The following is a 21,179-nucleotide window of genomic DNA, read 5'->3' on the forward strand; positions in this document are numbered from 1 at the left end:
TAGTTCCGTGACATTATCGTCACACCACTGTTTCCCCATATGTTTCCTAATTTAATTCCTGCAAGATCTGAGTTTATTTCTCACTCTCCATGGGAGTCGTACTGGAGGATTGGAGAGAGGCGAAAGTTGTTCCCCTTTTAAAGAAGGGTAATAGGTAAATCCCTGGCAATTACAGACCAGTCAGTCTTACATTTGTGGTCAGCAAGGTTTTGGAAAATTCTGAGGGATAGGATTTATGATTATTTGGAAAAGTATAGCGTGATTAAAGGCAGTCAGCATGACTTTGTGAAGGGCAGTCATGCCTCACAAATCTTATGAGTTCTTTGAGGAGGTGACGAGACAGGTCGATGAAGGTCGAGCAGTGGATGCAGTGTAGATGGATTTCCCCACCACTGGCTCATTCATAAAGTCAGGAAGTATGGGGTACAGGGAGATTTGGCTGTCTGCATTCCGAATTGTTTGGCTGACAGAAGGCAGAGAGTGGTTGTAGATGGAAAGTATTCTGCCTGGAGGTCAGTGGTGTCCCGCATGGCTCTGTTCTTGGGCCTCTGCTCTTTGTAGTTTTTATAAATGATTTGGATAAGTAGGTTATGGGGGGGATTAGTAAATTTGCTGATGACACAAAGGTTGAAGGTACCGTTAATAGTATCATGGGCTATTGCAGGCTGCAGCACAACATAGACAGGATGCAGAGCTGGGCTGAGAAATGGCAGTTGGAGTTCAACCTGGATAAAGGCGAAGTGATGCATTTTGGAAGGTCAAACTTGACTGCTGAATATAGGATTAAAGACAGGATTCTTGGCAATGTGGACGAACAGCAGGATCTTGGTGTTCAAGTGCATAGATCCCTCAAATTTGCCACTCAAGTGGATAGGGTTGTTAAGAAAGCATATGATGTTTTGGCTTTCAGTAACAGAGGGATCGAGTTTAAGAGCCGTGTGTCCAGTTGTGGTCGCCCTGTTATAGGAAAGATATGGAGGCTTTGGAGAGGGTGTAAAGAAAGCTTAGCAGGATGCTGCCTGGACTGGAAGACTTGTCTTATGAAGAGGGGTTAACTAAGCTTGGGCTTTTCTCTCTGTAGAGAAGGAGGAAGAGAGGTGACCTGATCGAGGTATACAAGGTAATGAGAGGCATGGTTGATAGCCAGAGACCTTTCCCCAGGGCAGGATTGACTTGGACGAGGGGTCATAGTTTTAAGGTATTAGGAGGAAGGTATTGAGGAGATATCAGAGGTAGGTTCTTTCCGCAGAGAGTTGTGAACGCATGGAATGCATTGCCAGCGATGGTGGTGGAAGCAGAGTCATTAGGGACATTTAAGCGACAGCTGGACATGCACATGGACAGCAGTGAGTTGAGGGATGCATAGGTTAGGCTATTTTATTTTAGATTAGGAATGATCCTCAGCACAACATCGTGGGCCTGTTCTGGGCTGTACTTCTCTATGTTCTATGTTCTGTATTTTCGCTAGTTCTCGGTTCCCCTTTCTTACTTACTCCTTTTTCTCCTCAATTCTCAGCCACGCCTGAATGATTCTTGCTTTCGCTCTCAGTCTTGCCTGGCAGACTAGCTGCTCCCCCAGTCTTGCCTGGCAGACTAGCTGCTCCCCCAGTCTTGCCTGCCTGCCTGATGAAGGGCTTATGCTCAAAATGTTGATTCTCCTGCTCCTCGGATGCTGCCTGACCAGCTGTGCTTTTCCAGTGCCACATTGTTCAACTCTGATCGAGTGATTACCATGGATAGAATACCAATGCAACATAAGAGGCCTTGAGAACAATAACTTGCCACAGAAAAATCATAAACTCCAGTATGGACTGGTTCTGTGTGGCTCAATATCTCACTGGGCAAGTGGGGGAAGCACAAGTTTCCCTTTTATTTTAATGGAGTTTCAATAGTGTAAGATACAATGACAATATCTCTAAAGCACAAATATTTTCTCTAATTATTCCTGTTGTTCACTGATACAGCACGAGTTGAAAACATTAAAAACAGACTACTCCATGGACCAAGCAGAAGATTTCTTGAAACTGTCAACAACAAAATGTCTGGTTGAGAGGAGACAGTATTTTAAAAACATTTTCACTGCCAAGCAGTAAGAAAATGAGAAAGCTGTTGTGGTGATCTTAAAAAATAATTTTATTATATTTTACATATTAATTTTAAACTGTTTATAGAGTAGAGTGAAAAGAAATGTTTTTCTCCACATTTGAAGATTGAGGATCTGACATCAACTCACAGAGAAAAAAAACACAAGTCTAAAGTGTCATAAGTTATCAGACAAATACAGTACTGGAGTGGAAATTTCTTCAAAGTACAGTCTCAAAAAAATCAGAAATCTATTAAGAAACATATGGAAAACACTGAATTTTATCATTTGTACTAAAACGTCATATCATGCTAAAGATGGTCAAAAACATATTTTTACCTGTTGCTAAACAATGACCTTGCAAAGTGATTTTCATTGCTATTTCGTTCTTCACAATTTTGGAGCAAATTGTTGAAGGAATTGCTCTTGCATCAAATCAAGCGTTCCTTTTGCTTGAAGAAAACCAGCCAACATAAAGACCAATGGACAGTGCGAAGTGACAGTGCGTTACTGGGAGTTGTATCACTGTTACTTCCTGTTCATTGCTCAATGATTTTTAGGATTTCAGAGGCCAAAGATCCAATGGCAATATCAGCATGGGAGCTGGAAGGTACAGAAAAAAATGCTGTAAATAACCAATAAAAGACTCTACATAGCCCTTTTGTCAAAATTTAATCAGGTCCAAATAACTGCACAGAAAAATTAAGTGATTCTGTTGTACGCTGTGGTGACAGCACAAAAGCTAAAGGAATATATATAAATTAAGTTATGGGCAAGAACTAGGCTGAGTAAATATAGTGTGGAGAAATTATCCACTTTGAAGAAAAAAATAGAAAAGCTGAACTTTATAAATTGTTGAGATTGAGCTACAAAGGTATTTAGGGAGGCCTATATGTTCCTGAACTCAAATCACAAAGTTACAATACAAGTATAGCAAGCAATTTGGAAAACAAACAGTATTATCCTTTATTACAAAGAGATTAAAGTACAAATGAAATGAAGTTTACTGTAACTGCATGGGAAAAAAGTGAGGACTGCAGATGCTGGGGACCAGTTCAGTCAGTTGAAAGGGTGTCAGTGGAAGGGTACTGGTTGGGTTGGCGGGAAAGGAAGAAGCGGAGGGCTTTGAGGCCTTCGTGATGGGGGAATGGAGGTGTACAGGGACTGGATGTCCATGGTGAAGATAAGGCGTTGGGGGCCGTGGAAGCGAAAATCATGGAGGAGGTGGAGGGCGTGGGTGATGTCTCGAATGTAGGTGGGGAGTTCTAAGGGGGACAGGACCGTGTCGAGGTATGCAGAGATGAGTCGGATATGTGGAACAGTCCATCTTCCGCAGCTACACTGGCACCACCCCCCACCTTTTCCTCCGCTACATCGATGACTGTATCGGCGCTACCTCGTGCTCCCACGAGGAGGTTGAAAAGTTCATCCACTTTACTAACACCTTCCACCCCAACCTCAAATTTACCTGGACCATCTCAGACTCCTCCCTTCCCTTCCTAGACCTCTTCATTTCTATCTCAGGCGACTGACTCAACACAGACATTCACTCTAAACCGACTGACTCCCACAGCTACCTAGACTACACCTCCTCCAACCCTGCCCCCTGTAAAAACACCATCCCATATTCCCAATTTCTTCGCCTCTGCCGCATCTGCTCCCAGGAGGACCAATTCCAGTACCGAACAACCCAGATGGCCTCCTTCTTCAAAGACTGCAATTTCCCCTCAGACGTGGTTGACGATGCTCTCCACCGCATCTCCTCCACTTCCCGCTCCTCCGCCCTTGAACCCCACCCCTCCAATCGCCACCAGGACAGAACCCACTGGTCCTCACCTACCACCCCACCAACCTCCAGATACATTGTATCATCCTTCATCATTTCCGCCACCTCCAAACAGACCCCACCACCAAGGATTTATTTCCCTCCCCTCCCCTATCAGCGTTCCGGAAAGACCACTCCCTCCGCAACTCCCTCGTCAGGTCCACACCCCCCACCAACCCAACCTCCACTCCCGGCATCTTCCCCTGCAACCGCAAGAAATGCAAAACGTGCGGCCGCACCTCCCCCCTCACTTCCCTCCAAGGCCCCAAGGGATCCTTCCATATGTGTCACAAATTCACCTGCACCTCCACACACATCATTTACTGCATCCACTGCATCCGATATGGCCTCCTCTACATTGGGGAGACAGGCTGCCTACTTGCGGAACACCTTTGGGACACCAACCGACCCAACCGCCCTGTGGCTGAACACTTTAACTCCCCCTCCCACTCCGCCAAGGACATGTAGGTCCTTGCCCTCCTCCATCGCCAGACCATGGCAACATGACGCCTGGAGGAAGAGCCCCTCATCTTCCGCCTAGGAATCCTCCAACCACAAGGGATGAATGCAGATTTCTCCAACTTCCTCATTTCCCCTCCCCCCACCTTATCTCAGTCCCAACCCTCTGACTCAGCACCGCCTTCTTGATTTGCAAACTTCTTCCCGACCTCTCCGGCCTATCACCCTCACCTTAACCTCCTTCCACCTATCGCATTCCCAACGCCCTCCCCCAAGTCCCTCCTCCCTATCTTTTATCTTAGCCTGCTTGGCACACCCTCCTCATTCCTGAAACATCGATTCTCCTGCTCCTTGGATGCTGCCTGACCTGCTGTGCTTTTCCAGCAACATATTTTTCAGCTGTAACTGTATGGGGCCTTGGAGTCCTGTGTAATGTATCAGACTCCTTATCTAAGGAGGATATACTTGAAGGGAGTTGACAAAGGTTCACTAGCCTGGTTCCTGAGAGAAGGAGACTGTACCAGAAGGAAAGAATTGGGCTGACATTTTCTGGAATTTAAAACCATCTGAAATAATTTTCTAAAATAAATGACTGCCTCAGAACAAGAAGGGGCCACTTTAGGAGTGAGATGAGGAGAAATCCCTTCACTCAGATGGGTATAACTCTTTGCTAATCCCAATCCCAGAGCACTGTGAATACTCAGTCATTGAGCAAATTCAGGACTCAGACTGGTAGATGTTTAAATTTAAGGAATGGGGGAAGTGTGGGAAGGTTAGATAATCAATTACGATTGCACCAAATGGCTATTTCCTTAAAAGCTGGTAAGATTGAGGTTTAGATATCAATTCTAAATTGCTATCTCCTTAGTTCCTCTCTTCAAGCTCGTACCACCTTTCACACCATGGATGCTGGAATAATCCATCAATGGACCTGTCCATTTATTATTCTGCATTTGCAAGCCTAGCAAATAAATATTGATAGGCCATTCAATTGTGAGGGAATCACAGCCAATGTCAAAATATTCTTGTCTGATGGGCCACTGAGGGGCATTTTCTGGTAAGGATTGTTGTATATCCACTGGTGATATAAATCTCCTCTGTGTTATTCTCTACTTTGCTTAACTGCTTTTTGACCAGTTGCCCAGCTGTTAGTAGCACTTTGACAACACAGCTAACTCACAACTGTGGATCTTCCTGGCTCACTGGTATTCTAGGAAATGGATTTAACCCCATTAAAAGGATCATGAAAATAGTTAAAGACTTGAAAAGTTAAATCACCTAAACAAATACATTCCATCCTATTGTGAATATCCATCTTTATAATGCAGAGTTGCTTTCAGGAACATCTATTTTTAAAACAGTTGTCCCCTGTTTTTATTAAGGAGACTTTATACTGATCTGTGCAAGAAGGCAAAGCTGGCATGTTGCACATCAATATTACAATCTGGACAATAAAGTCACTAATTCAGAAGTCACTGAAAACTAACATGTAGTTACAGCAAGCAATTAGGAAAGAGAACGGTAGGCTGGCCTTTATCACAACAGGACTTGAGTACAGGAGCAGATATATCTTTCAATAGTACAGTACCTTGTGCAATGCACCTGGAGTATCATGCAGTCTTTGTCTCCTTACCTAAAACAAAGGATATACGTGCCACAGAGGGAGTACAGTGGATGTTTAACTGACTAGCTGGGGGCAGTCAGAAATAGGGACACAATCTTAGGCTGAAAGGCAAGCTATTTAGATCTGGGATGAGCAGAAATTTCTTCACTCAGAGTCACACAGTCATATAGCATAGAAGAAGCCATCTGGCCCATGTATCTTCACTAATCTAATTTTTCAGCAGTCGCATGTTATAATATTTTACCTAAGTACTTTTTAAAAGTGTGAGGTTTTCAGCCTCAACTACCCTTCTGGGCAATGTATTCCACATTGCCACCATCTGCTGGGTGAAGACTATTTTCTTCAAATCCCCGCTAAATCTCTTGCTCTTCACCTTCAAATTATGCCCTCTTGTTACTGGCCCTTCAAATAAGGGGAACAGCTGCTTCCTATTCACTTTGTCCATGCCCTTCATAATCTTATACACCTCAATCTGATGCCCGTCAGCCTTATCGGCTCTAAAGAAAACAACCCGAGCCTATCCAGCCTCTCTTCATAGCTAAAATGCATCAATCCAGGTGATAGCTCAGTAAATCTTCTCTGCACATCTCAAGTGCAATCCCATTCTTCCTGTCATGTAGTGACCAGGACGGCACACAGTACTCCAGCTTGACCAAAGTTTTGTATAGCTCCAACATAACTTCCCTCCTCTTATACTCCGTGCCATGATTGATAGAGGTAAGCGTTCCAAATATATTCTTAATTATCCTATTCATTTGTCCTACTATCGTCAGGGGCCATGTCCACTTTTATGCATGCCAAACATTCCAATGCTTGCTCACTCCTTACATCAAACTGCTCAAGAACCTCATAGCTCCTGTTCCCAAATTCTGTAACAATATTTGGCCTCTCCCGGGTGAAGAGCAGAAGTGCAGTAGTCATTTTGCATCCTGCCAATGTCCTCCAGCTCCACGCACTGAATCCTCCCGTGGCCATTAATGGGCCCTAGTCTTTCTCTGGTTATCCTCTTCCCCTTAAAATACAGAGACAATATAGAGTCATTGAGTCCTACAGAATAGAAACAGACTCTTTGGTCTAACTAGTCCGTGCCGACCAGAATCCCAAACTAAGTTAGTCCCACCTGCCTGCGCTTATATACATCCAAATATCTCTTATTTAAATTTCTTTTAAATGTTGTGACTGTACCCACATCTACCACTTCCTCTAGAAGTTCAATCCACACATGAGCCATTCTCTGTGTAAAAAAGATTGTCTCGTCTTCTTTAAATTTTTCTCCTTTCTCCTTAAAAGTATGCTCCCCAGTCTTGAAATCCCCCATCCTAGGGAAAAGACACCTGCTGTTCACCTTATCTATACCCTTCGTGATTTTATAAATCTCTATAAAAGGTACCCTCAACCTCCTATTCTCCAGTGAAAAAAAAAGTCCCGACCTGAATAAGAAGGATTTAGAGGGATATGGGCAAAGTGCTGGCAAATGGGATTAGATTAGGTTGGGATATCTGGTTGGCATGGACAAATTGGACAGAAGGGTCTGTTTCTGTGCTGTACATCTCTATGACTCTCTCTCCTTATCACTCAAACTCTTCATTCCTGGCAAATTCCTGGTAAATCTCTTCTGAACCCTCTCCACCTTAATAATATCCTTCCAATACAGGACCAGGCCTGGACACAGTATTCCAGAAGAGACCTCACCAACGTCTTGTACAACCTCAACATAATGTCCCAACTCCTTTACTCAAAAGTCTGAGTAATGAAGGCAAGCATGCTAAATGCCTTCTTAACCAACCAATCTATCTGTGAAGCAAACTTCAAATGATTATGTACATGAACACCTAGATCTCTCTGTTCCACAACACTACCCAAAGCCCTACTTATAATTATATAAATCGTGCCCCTGTTTGGGATTATATCAAGGGATTTTACTTAATTTTACCCTTCAGTGTTTCTTCCTGCCCCCTCTTTCTATCCTAATTGCTTTCTTATGTTCCTTAAGTTCTTAAGTTGCTTCCTTAAGATGCCCTATGCAGTTTGTATTCTCCAATAGGGGCTCTATTAATTTGCTCCCTTCACAATGCTAAAAGCCTTTATTTTCCTTCTTATCCTGTCCTAAATATTCCTAGTCATCCAGGGTTTTCTGGACTTGTTTAGAGGTAGCGAACTGTTGAAATTCCCTACCCCAGAGGGCTGTGGAAGCTCAAACATTGAGAAAATTTGAGACAAAGATTGATAAATTTCTAGTTAATAATGACATAAAGGGATATGGGGATGGCATTGTAAAGTAGTATTGAGGTAGATCTACAGCTAGAGATCTACAATGATGGAGTGGCTTAAGGGGCTGAAAGGTCTACTCTTGGTCCTATATTCCCTAAGGTAACCTTTCTGGGCTCTGTAATACCTCTTAAAGTACTTCAGGGACCCCTGAGACATTGTATAATGTGGGAGCAAAAAAGCAACAAGGTAAGTCATGTAATTACAGTGGCTGAACAGTCACTACCTTCACACTAAACCAAATAATATTATATATTTCCAGTAGCAGTCACCCTGTAGTGTAATGGGTAGCATCCCTATCTCTCAGCCAGACCCTCAGGTTTGAATCCCATTCCAGAATATGAATGCGATGGAAGGGGCCGACATAACTGAATCAAATAGTTTGAGCATCAACTTGTAAATCAGAAACAAAAATAGGAATTGCTAGAGAACTTCAGGAGGTCTGGCAGCATCTGTGAAGGGAAAGCAGAGACAACATTTTGGGTCCAATGACCCTTCTTCATTTCTGAAAATGGTTCTGAAAATCATTTGTTCCCCCAACCCTATCTTCTGCATAAAAAAACAACTTTTTCTTAGCTACCAACAGTTCTTAAGAAGAGTCACTGGACCTGAAATGTTAACTCTGATTTCTCTCCACAGATGCTGCCAGACCTGCTGAGGTTCTCAAGCAATTTCTATTTTTGCTTCAGATTTCCAGCATTTGCAGTTCTTTATTTTTGTAACTTGTGAATCAGGTTGAGTATGAACTTGTAAATCCTTCCAAAACACATTAATAGCAGGTGACAAGAACAGGAGAGATTCCCAGCCAATCATGTAATGGAAAGATACTAAAGCCTCAACTATCAGTATCCATAGCTCCATACTACAGCATGTATGCAAATTTGTATGTTGCTAAAGCTACTTGGGATACCTTTGTTGGCTCATTTGAGTGGTACAGTGCTGATATGGATTTCTATTCTAGGTGAGGTGTTGTACACAAAATGGAGATTGCAATGCTGTGTGCCAGAGCTGCTTTCAAATAGTGAACTCAAAAACAGGAAGATATCCAGCAGGCAAATTGGACTCAGGGACCTTCATTTAATGTCATGATGGCAACTGTGAAATATTTGTTAAATACAATCACAACTCATTAATGTTCAGTACAGCAGAATTACACATTCTTTTGTGAGGGGTGAAGGAAGCAAAGATGTACTTATCAATGGATAAGGCATAGTAAATGAAAAATGAGTCCACACACTGCGAGGGAAAGGAGAACGAAATGTCTGAATGAGTTTCTGTCCATGTCAATATCTTTCTATGTTGGCTGGAGGAACAGACTTGGATACAATTTGTAATCTCCTCCTTGGTTCAATGACTGATAACACTCCTAACTGGCTGGACAAGGTATTAGAGAGCCAGGAGGCTCAATACCCCATCACACATGAAAATGAGCATCTTGACCTGGATGATTTGGTTTCTCTATGGAAACCACCACTGCACTGAAGTAATGTAAATCTTTGATACTACCTAGTCAAATAGTACAATTCCATTCTACAGTTTGTGAAAATAACCCTCAAAATAAGGAGAAGCTTCACCAGTTCTGTCAATTTTCTGTAGAACCATGTGTTGTCCCTTCACTGTGTCACCTCAGCAATCTATTTTCAACAGAATTGTGTATTTAAGCGTAAGTCTTGAAATATTTTCTGTCAAGTGCAGGGATGTATAGGAAGACCTGTTTAATGTAAACATCTTAGTAAAACCAATATAAACATGGCTGTAGTAAGATGAATCAAAACTAAATGCATAGTAATATCACACAGTGACTTACAATGGTTTTCTCTTAATCTGAGCAAATTTCAATTACAACATTTTATACAGTCATGGTCATACAGTCATGAGCTAAGTGTTTACTGAACTACATTGGCCCCAAAACTGCTCATGCCTCAATTCAACTTTATACTAATTATCTTTGTTCTCAAATCTTTCTATCGTTTCACACCTCTTCATCTCTGTAACATCCTCCAACCCAAAACCACTAGATGATCCTTGCATCATCTCCAATTCAGGCCTCTTGAAAATCCACTATTTCAATCAGTCCACCATTGGCAGATATGCTTTTGGTTCTGGAACTTTCACCTTAAAGCATTACATCTCTCTCTCCCCATCATTTTTTAAGATGTGCCTTTAAACCTAAATTGTTAGCTAAGCTTGTATTGTAATTGTTTCTCCCAATATCCCTTTACATGAATTGGTGTCAAACCTTTGCTTGATAATCTTCTCAAGAAGCACCAGAGAATATTATGATAGATTGATAATGCTTTATAAATGCAAGTTATTGTTGGCATTGCTGGAATAAAGGAGCCAAACATAACCTGTGAAAATTGCTGAAAGCCAGTCTTCTCAGTTTGAAATGAACAATTATTAGATATAAAACTGCATTTGGTGGTAAAGCAACGCCACCAACTTAGAGGACAATAAAGATCCTTATTGAATTAAATCTCAAACCTTTCCTGCCATTAAGGGCCTGATGAAGAGCTTTTGCCCGAAACATCGATTTTCCTGCTCCAACTGCGTATTCTGTCAATAACCCCACAGAATAATGGGCCCTGGGATTTGCATGGTGCAAAATAAGCCCCTGCCACAAGCATGCAGACACAAACAGCATGCAACTGGTGGCAGAACAGGAAGCATCTAATCCAACAGAAGATTGCAATGTCCACACAAAGCTTGTTTTATATCGAGAGATTAATATCTTCATATCTACCTTGGCCTTTGATAGTAGAAGATCTACACATTTACCATTGAAGGCTCTCACCTAAAATTAAAAAATATTGTGGAACATCATGAACCAGCAGACACGTGGATATTAGTCGAATTAATTTTTATGTTTTCCTGTCCTCCTTCTGTGAAGTTGTTTGAGGTGAAACCGGAAATTCATTGGATTTCTGTTTGTTAGGAATATAAACATTATTATGCCAGGAACGTACTTTGTGGCTTCAAAGTTATTTCAACTTAGTTCAGAAACTTACCATTCCTTTTGGGGATGTACAAAGCTAAGCTCAAGAGAAGCAGACAGTAAGCTCATAACTGGCTGCAAATGAAAGCAGCAACTTTCGGAATCTTTCATCATGCAACCCAACTCCGGCTTACACTAACAATTGATCAAAGTCAGTCTCAGGAAAAGGCTGGAGGCTTTCAAAGGCTGATTCAAGTGCAGTCTTACTCCAGTCGCGAAGCACTGTAACACGATATGTCTGTGGTATGTATCTGATATATATATATACACACACACATACACACACCGATACTTATTCAAAGGCTTGGAAATTCCTTAAGGCTTGAGGGTTCTCACCTGGTAGCTTGGGCCAGCCTTTGAAGGGTTTCAATGAGAATGTCTCCTTCACTCTTGATGCTTTCTGCGTGGTTCTTATTCGAGCTCACCTGACAAGGAGAGGAGAGTAGATTAGATTCCCTACAGAGTGGAAACAGGCCCTTCGGCCCAACAAGTCCACACTGACCCTCTGAAGAGCAACCCACCCAGACCCATTCCCTTACATTTACGCCTGACTAATGCACCTAACACTAGGGGCAATTTAGCATGGCCAATTCACCCTGACCTGCACATCTTTGGACTGTGGGAGGAAAGCCACGCAGACACGGGGAGAATGTGCAAACTCCACACAGACAGTTGCCCAAGGCGGGAATTGAACCCGAGTCCCTGGCGCTGTGAAGCAGCAGTGCTAACCACTGAGCCACTGTGCAATACTTGTCAACTCTGCATGGGGAGGGTGAATATTTCATTAAATAGATAACTGAAATGCATTCAAATGGATAATGCAAAGTATATTTAAAACTGTTTGTTCCTTAAATTAAGATAAATTCTCAAATTATTTAATTTTTAAAACAATTTGCTCATGGGATGTGGAAACCATTGGTTAATCAAGCATTTATTGCCCATCCCTTATCGCCCAGAGGGCAATTAAGAGTCAACCACATTGCTGTGTGCCTGGGTCACATTAGACCAGACCAGGCAAAGGCAGCATATTTCTTCCCCAGAAGAGTATTAGTGAACCAGATATGTTTGTATGACAGTCAACAGTGCTTATGTGATTAGGCAAAAGTGGGTACTGCAGATTCTGGAGATCAGAGTCAAGATTAGAGTGGTGCTGCAAAAGCACAGCAGGTCAGGCAGCAACCAAGGAGCAGGAAAATCGATGTTTCAGGCAAATGCCCTTCCTGATGAAGGGCTTTTGCCCGAAACATTGATTTTCCTGCTCCTCGGAAGCTGCCTGATCTCCTGTTCTTATGTGATTGCCATTTGACCACCTTTTCATTTCATATTTTTGTTGAATGGTAAGATTTGAATTCATGGCCCCAGAAAAATTTGCCTGAGGTTCTGCCTTACTAGCCCAGTGACATGCTACTGCCTCCCTCATTATAATATTTGGGCAAGATGGTCCAGGCTGGGTAAGCACACTAAATATCTCTGCAGGAAGCAAAGAGATTGGAGTTGGAAGTTAATTGATTGAGACCTACAATAGAAGAAAACATTTCACACAATTGTCCAACACAGGAGGGCACATTTGCTGTCAGCAGACATGACTTTTGCTGGGTCAGACATCCTGGAGCAACCCGGGAATGCTTCCAAACAGACCCGTGTAGAAACCTGGAATATGTCCAGGTCTCTTAGCTTGACATAACCACAGACCTGTGACTGTATAGTCCTGGGATACTGTCACCTGTCATAATGTAATCATCGGGAATTGGTCCTATACATTTTATGCCAATACAGCACACTGCAGAAGAGAGGTCTAGCTTAATAACAGCGATCTGTTTGGGGTGGCGCAGTGGCTCAGTGGCTAGCACTGCTGCCTCACAGCACCAGGGACTTGGGTTTGATTCCTGCCTTGGGCAACTGTCCGTTTGGAGTTTGCACATTCTTCCCATGTCTGTGTGGGTTTTCTCCCATAGAGTCATACAGTCATAGAGATGTACAGCATGGAAACAGACCCTTCGGTCCAACCCGTCCATGCCGACCAGATATCGCAACCCAATCTAGTCCCAACTGCCAGCACCTGGTCCATATCCCTCCAAACCCTTCCTATTCATATACCCATCCAAATGCCTCTTAAATGTTGCAATTGTACCAGCCTCCACCACATCCTCTGGCAGTTCTCTGCATTAGCCAAAGTTCAGGATGCATGCACTATTGGGCGTTCCTCTCCATTGGGCCCATCTATGAAGTAATATAAACCAATGCCATACAGGAATGAATCACGTGTCTATATCAGATCTCGCTTCAGCTCATTATGTGCCAACACCTTGGAGGATGATAGCTGTTTCTTCACTTCGCTGAAAGCTACGGCTTGGCTATGTGACCATTTCCAAGGCTGAAACGTTTTTAGAATTGATGCAAGTGTGTCAGGATGCAGGCCAATTATGTATGAACTTTCCATAATAATTCACCAGCCGAAGGAAAGACCTGAACCTTGCAAAATGTTTTCCATCATCTGCTAAAAAATCGCACAGACTGACAAACCACAAATGGTAGTCTCCTGTACTGGTAAAAATCCTTATGGTTATTAATTATGGGAATGCCTGGCTCATGTCCAGCTTTGTGAAGGACAGATCACCTGCCAGGTTCACTTTTAAATCCTGGAGATCACAGCGGGTCAAACAGCATCCATGGAGAGACAGTAAACTAAAGCTTTTGAGTCTAAACATCAGAATTGAAGTAAAGTGTGCATTTGCAGTAATTTGTTCATACCCACATGTAAGTCCTCTTTGGAAGGAATTGGGTATTTATTCAACTGTAAAAACTGATTTACTATTTGTTTAAAATCTCGGCAGAGGCGAACCGACCTACTGGACTTCACATTCAGTACAACTGCTGTTGTCCAACTTCTGCAAACTAAACTGGTTTGATAATGCCTTCACTTTCCAGCCTTCTGATTTCTGCCTTTACTTTTGCCCGTAAGGCAAATGGCATGGGGCAGGCCTTGCAGAATTGTGGAATGGTTTCCTGGTCAACATGCAAGGTGACCATGATTCCCTTGATCGTCCCTACACCTTCCTGAAAACTTGTGGGTATTTAATTAGGACTTCACAGGCAGACATTTTCTAATCAAAAAAATGTTGAGCCCATCCACATCAACCTTTCTCAACCAATTTCCACCAAAGATTGGGCCGAGCCATTTACTACAATCATTTGCAACCAAACTAACTGTGTCTCATAAGTTCCATCTTAGTCTAGCAGAGAAACTGTACAAACTTAAGGGTTGGAGTTCAGAGTGAATTTTGTTCTGCAATCACTGAAACGGCCATAGGGATTTGACCTCCATTATAGAGTCATAGAGATGTACAGCATGGAAACAGACCCTTCGGTCCAACCTGTCCATGCCGACCAGATATCCCAACCCAATCTAGTCCCACCTGCCAGCATGCGGCCCATATCCCTCCAAACCCTTGCTTTTCATATACCCATCCAAAAGCGTTTTAAATGTTGCAATTGTACCAGCCTCCACCACATCCTCTGGCAGCTCAATCCATACACGTACCACCCTCTGCGTGAAAATGTTGCCCCTTAGGTCTCTTTTATATCTTTCCCCTCTCACCCTAAACCTATGCCCTCTAGTTCTGGACTCCCCGACCCCAGGGAAAAGACTTTGTCTATTTATCCTATCCATGCCCCTCATAATTTTGTAAACCTCTATAACGTCACCCCTGAGCCTCCGATGTTCCAGGGAAAACAGCCCCAACCTGATCAGCCTCTCCCTGTAGCTCAGAATCTCCAACCCTGGCAACGTCCTTGTAAATCTTTTCTGAACCCTTTCAAGTTTCACAACATCTTTCCGATAGGAAGGAGACCAGAATTGCATGCAATATTCCAACAGTGGCCTAACCAATGTCCTGTACAGCCGTAACATGACCTCCCACCTCCTGTACTCAATACTCTGACCAATAAAGGAAAGCATACCAAATGCCTTCTTCACTATCCTATCTACCTGTGACTCCACTTTCAAGGAGCTATGAACCTGCACTCCAAGGTCTCTTTGTTCAGCATCTTACCTTAGGATCTTACCATTAAGTGTATGAGTCCTGCTAAGATTTGCTTTCCCAAAACGCAGCACCTCGCATTTATCTGAATTAAACCTCATCTGCCACTTCTCGGCCCACTGGCCCATCTGATCAAGGTCCTGTTGTAATCTGAGGTAACCATCATCGCTGTCCACTACACCTCCAATTTTGGTGTCATTTGCAAAATTACTAACTGTACCTCTTATGCTTGCATCCAAATCATTTATTAAATGACAAAAAGTAGAGGATCCAGCACTGATCCTTGTGGTACTCCACTGGTCACAGGCCTCCAGTCTGAAAAACAACCCTCCACCACCACCCTCTGTCTTCTACCTTTGAGTTAGTTCTGTACCCAAATGGCTAGTTCTCCCTGTATTCCGTGAGAACTAAACTTGCTAACCAGTTTCCCATGGGAAACTTTATTGAATGCTTTACTGAAGTCCATATAGGTCACATCTATCGCTCTGCCCTCATCAATCCTCTTTGTTCAAAAAACTCAACCAAGTTTGTGAGACATGATTTCCCACACACAAAGCCATGTTGACGATCCCTAATCAGTCCTTGCCTTTCCAAATACATGTACATCCTGTCCCTCAGGATTCCCTCCAACAACTTGCCCACCACTGATGTCAGACTCACTGGTCTATAGTTCCCTCACTTGTCCTTACTACCTTTCTTAAAGAGTGGCACCACGTTAGCCAACCTCCAGTCTTCCGGCACCTCACCTGTAACTATCGCTGATACATTTATCTCAGCAAGAGGCCCAGCAATCACTTCTCTAGCTTCCCACAGAGTTCTAAGGTCCACCTGATCAGGTCCTTGGGATTTATACACCTTTATCCAGCACCTCATCCTCTGTAATATGGACATTTTGCAAGGTGTTGCCATCTATTTCGCTACTTTCTATATCTTCCATATCCTTTTCCACAGTAAATACTGCTGTAAAATACTCGTTTAGTATCTTCCCCGCTTTCTGCGGCTCCACACAAAGGCTGCCTTGCTGATCTTTGAGGGGACCTATTCTGTCCCTAGTTATCCTTTTGTCCTTAATGTATTTGTAAAAACTCTTTGGATTCTCCTTAATTCTGTTTGCCAAAGCTATCACATGTCCCCTTTTTGCCTTCCTGATTTCCCTCTTAAGTATATTCCTACTGCCTTTATACTCTTCTAAGGATTCACTCGATCTATCCTGTCTATACCTTACATATGCTTCCTTCTTTTTCTTAACCAAACCATCAATTTTTTTAGTCACCCAGCATTCCCTATACCTACCAGCCTTTCCTTTCATCCTGGCAGGAATATACTTTCTCTGGATTCTCATTATCTCATTTCTGAAGGCTTCCCATTTTCCAGCCATCCCTTTACCTGCAAACATCTACCCCCAAGCAGATTTTGAAAGTTCTTGCCTAATACGTCAAAATTGGCCTTTCTCCAATTTAGAACTTCAACTTTTGGATCTAGTCTATCCTTTTCCATCACTATTTTAAATCTAATAGAATTATGGTCGCTGGCGCCAAGTGCTTCCCCACTGACATCGCAGTCACCTGCCCTGCCTTATTTCCCAAGAGTAGGTCAAGTTGTGCACCTTCTCTGGTAGGTACATCCACATACTGAATCAGAAAATTTTCTTGTACACACTTAACAAATTCCTCTCCATCTAAACCCTTAACACTATGGCAATCCCAGTCTATGTTTGGAAAGTTAAAATCCCCTACCATAACCACCCTATTATTCTTACAAATAGCTGCGATCTCCTTACAAAGTTGTTTCTCAATTTCCCTCTGACTATTAGGGGGTCTATAATACAATCCCAATAAGGTGATCATCCCTTTCTTATTTCTCAGTTCCACCCAAATAACGTCCCTGGATGTATTTCCAGGAATATCCTCCCTCAGCACAGCTGTAATGCTATCCCTTATCAAAAATGCCACTCCCCCTCCTCTCTTGTCTGCCTTTCTATTCTTCCTGTAGCATTTGTTTCCTGGAACATTAAGCTGCCAGTCCTGCCCATCCTTGAGCATTCTTTCTGTAATTACTATGATATCCCAGTCCCATGTTTCTAACCTTGCCCTGAATTCATCTGCCTTCCCTGTTAGGACCCTTACATTGAAATAAATGCAGTTTAATTTATTAGTCCTATCTTGTCCCTTCGTGCCCTGACTGTTTGACTCGCTTCTGTTCTCAACTGTACCAGTCTCAGATTGATCTCTTTCCTCACTATCCCCCTGGGTCCCACCTACCTACCACGCGCCCCCCCACCCCAGTAATCCTCCCGAGCAGCTCTAGCAAATCTCCCTGCCAGAAAGATAGTCCCCTTCCAATTTAAGTGCAAACCGTCTTTCTTATATAGGTCACTTCTACCACAAGAGATTCCAATGGTTCAAAAATATGAACCCTTCTCCCATGCACCAGCTCCTCAGCCATGCATTCATCTCCTCTGTCCTCCTTTTCTTGCCCTCATTAGCTTGTAGCACCGGGAGTAATCCAGATATTACTACTCTCAAGGACCTCCTTTTTAAATTCCTACCTAACTCTCTGTAATCGCCCTTCAGAATCTCAACCTTTTTCCTTACGTCGTTGGTTTCAATGTGGACAATGACCTCCTGCTGGCCCCTCTCCCCCTTGAGAACATTCTGCACCCTCTCTGAGACAGCCTTGATCCTGGCACCAGGGAAGCAACACACCATTCTTTGATCCAAACATGTGCAGGCCAGGTGAATTGGCCATGTTAACTTGCCCACAGTGTTCAGGATGTGTAGTTTAGGGGCATTAGTCTGGGGTAAACGTAGGGGAGCGGGTTACTCTTTGGAGGGTCGGTGTGGACTTGTTGGGCCAAATGGCCTGTTTCCACACTGTGAGGAATCTAGATTCAGACAGTATGTAAAAAGACGAGGCCTTTTAACAATGGTTCCGAAACTATACATTTTAACATTGAAGTACTCGCATTTAGGAGTTTCTTGATGTCTGATTTTTTACTGAACAGTTTGCCTGATATTGGATAGCTTCACACCCAATATTGTGATCTCCAGCACACATTCTTATGAAAGCATCAGTACAGAGCTGTGCTCATCTCTTTTGCTTGCCTCAGCAGTCTCAATACAATGGTGACCAAGATACAGGTTTGCTTTTGTAGACCCCCACACCCAATCCGTTGTCTCTCAAACAGGGCTGCATCTTCGCACACAATGGTGTTACCATGTACATGATGACATCGCTCCACCCTGTGTCCTGTTTTGATGGCCTCCAGCACTGGTCACTCTGCTTTTATGTTTATTCATGCAATGCTGATGTCACCTTTAATATGCTGCTCAAATGCACAGCTTCCTGCACTTCAAGCCCAAGAATCCGTTAAAAACAAGACTCTGAAGTAGTTCAGTTTGGTTGTGGAGAGGCAGACACTGGAGGTGTACAATTGCACAACTGTGACAAATGTGCACTGGGAACTGAGAGTAAAATACTGTGAATAAAAATAGTTCCCAGCAGAGTACACAATAGTCAATGCGTAACAGCATGGCAAGATGAAAGCAGCCAAGTGTTTATAGTAGCAGCTGAGTCTTAATGACATGCCTACATGCCCCTGACATTAGAGGAGAGTGCTCACTATGTGTATGTGAGAAAACTGCCAGATCAAAACCTTTCTGATTTAAAAGCTCCAGCGTCGCAGGTGTTAGATGTGATGCTGTTGTTTGTAAAGTCATGCTGTCTCTTTTTAAATTGCATTTCTCAATAAAAATACAGCCTCAACATGAAATCCTGCTTTATATTAGATTAACCAGCAGAGTGTCATACCTCATTTCTCTTGAGAGACAGCCCAAAACCTAGCTTTCATACAAACTATCTTAAGAGTTGGAGGGTATATACTCCATTTATATTGTTGGACTACTGCAGTGATATATTCTTTCAGTTTTGCATCAGTTTGCACTAACTCTTTGAGATCAGAGGGCATAACTGGGAGTGAAAAAGGACTAAATTACAAGTCCACTCCAAGTTTTTACTAGTATATGACTTATCATGTCAGACAACTCTGATTCGGGATCCACTGCATGTGGTATTGAACTCAACCTCTGATTTTGGGACTTCAGAAACATACATTTTGTGAAAACTGCTCAAGGCAGACCACAACGGGAATGCAACAGTGCATTGCCAAACAAAGTACCAGTCTCCCTACCAACCAAAGCTGAAGCTTTGAAAGCAAAAGAATGTTGTGTCTCTTCTCGGAGTGTAGGCAAGTCACATTAGTATCCAAACCCATGCAAAATGTAAGCTTTGGAGGAGATGTACAGCACGGAAACTGACCCTTCGGTCCAACTCGTCCATGCTGACCAAATATCCTAACCTAATCTAGTCCCTTTGACATCACTTGGCCCATATCCCTCCAAACCGTTCCTATTCATGTACCCATCCAAATGCCTTTTAAATGTTGTAATTGTACCAGCCTCCACCACTTCCTCTGGCAGCTCATTCTATACATGTACCACCCTCTGCGTGAAAAAGTTGCCCCATAGCTCCCTTTTATATCTTGCTTAATAGTTACAATGGTCAAAGATCAGGAACACCAGGTCAACCCCAGGTTCCACACAGTCATTGAGGCATAGAGATGTACAGCACGGAAATAAACCCTTTGGTCCAATTTGTCCATGCTGACCAGATACTCATGTATTAGAATGTATGAAGGTAGGTAAGTCTCTTGGTCCTGACCAGATATATCCAAGAACATTGCAAGAATCTAGACGTGAAATTGCGGGGGCGCTGGCTGATATCTTTGCATGATCATTAGCCACAAGTGAGGTTCCGGAAGACTTCAGGTTAGCGAATATTGTGCCTTTATTCAAGAAGGGCTGCAAAGAAAAACTTGGGAACTATGGACCAGTAAGCCTAACATCTGTGGAAGGTAAGTTACTTGAGAAGATTCTGAGATATACATATATTTGGAAAGACAGGGTTTGATTAGGAATAGTCAGCAAGGCTTTGTGCATGGGAGATCATGCCTCACAAATTTGTTAGAGTTCTTTGATGAAGTGACCAGGAAGGTTGATGAGGGCAGAGCAGTAGAAGTAGAAATGGCAAAGGGAGTTTAATATAGATAAGTGAGAGGTCTTGCATTTTGGAAAGTCAAATCAAGTTATGAGTTTCATGCTGAATGGTAGGGGTTTAAGGAGTGTAGTGGAAGAGAGGCACCTTGGAGTTCAGGTGCACGGTTCTCTGAAAGTGGAGTCACAGGAAGACAGGACAGTGATGAATGCTTTTGGGATACTGGCCTTCATGTGTCAGGGCATTGAATACAGAAGTTGGCAAGTTATGTTGCAGTTGTACAGGATGTTGGTGAGGCCATACTTGGAGTATTGTGTTCAGATTTGGTCACATTGCTATAGGAAGGATGCTATTAAACTGGAAAGAGCGCAGAAGAAATTTACAAGGATGTTGCCAGGACTCAAACGGTGTGAATTATAGGAAGAGTTTGGACAAGCTGGGAGCTTTTTCTTTAGAGCATAGGAGACTAAGGGGGGGGGGGGGGGGGCAATCTTGGATAAAAGGGAACCTGAGGGGCAACTTTTTTTTTACACAGATGGTAGTACACATATGGAATGAGCTGCCAGCAGAAGTGGTTCAGGCGGTTTCATCAAACAAAATTTAAAAGGCATTTGGACAAATACATAGAAAGAAAAGTTGCCCCTTTGGTCCCTTTTAAATCTTTCCCCTCTCACATTTAATGCATGCCCTCTAGGTTTGGATCCCCTACCCTGGGAAAAAGACCTTGGCTGTTCACCCTACCCATGTCTGCCATGATTTTATAAACCTCTATAAGGTCACCTCTCAGCATTGAATGCTCCAGGGAAAATAGTCCCAGTCATTTCAGCCTCTCT

At 42.9% G+C, this 21,179-nt stretch overlaps 1 protein-coding gene across 5 annotated transcripts in view; it reads right to left on the reverse strand.

Annotated features, from left to right (window-relative positions):
• Positions 1–2,115: 2,115 nt before the first annotated feature.
• ulk4 (unc-51 like kinase 4) overlaps positions 2,116–21,179 on the reverse strand; it is a 495,283-nt gene continuing 476,219 nt past the window's right edge. For all 5 annotated transcript variants that reach the window (XM_072560398.1, XM_072560394.1, XM_072560397.1 and 2 more), the window contains 2 exons: positions 11,591–11,679; positions 2,116–2,686 (listed from right to left, as the gene is read on the reverse strand). In XM_072560398.1, coding sequence (XP_072416499.1) covers positions 2,623–2,686; positions 11,591–11,679 — 153 coding nt within the window. In that variant the 3' untranslated portion in view covers positions 2,116–2,622. The remainder of the gene's footprint in view (positions 2,687–11,590; positions 11,680–21,179) is intronic.

The sequence above is a fragment of the Chiloscyllium punctatum genome, chromosome 41, assembly GCF_047496795.1.
Source record: "Chiloscyllium punctatum isolate Juve2018m chromosome 41, sChiPun1.3, whole genome shotgun sequence".
Classification (NCBI taxonomy): domain Eukaryota; kingdom Metazoa; phylum Chordata; class Chondrichthyes; order Orectolobiformes; family Hemiscylliidae; genus Chiloscyllium; species Chiloscyllium punctatum.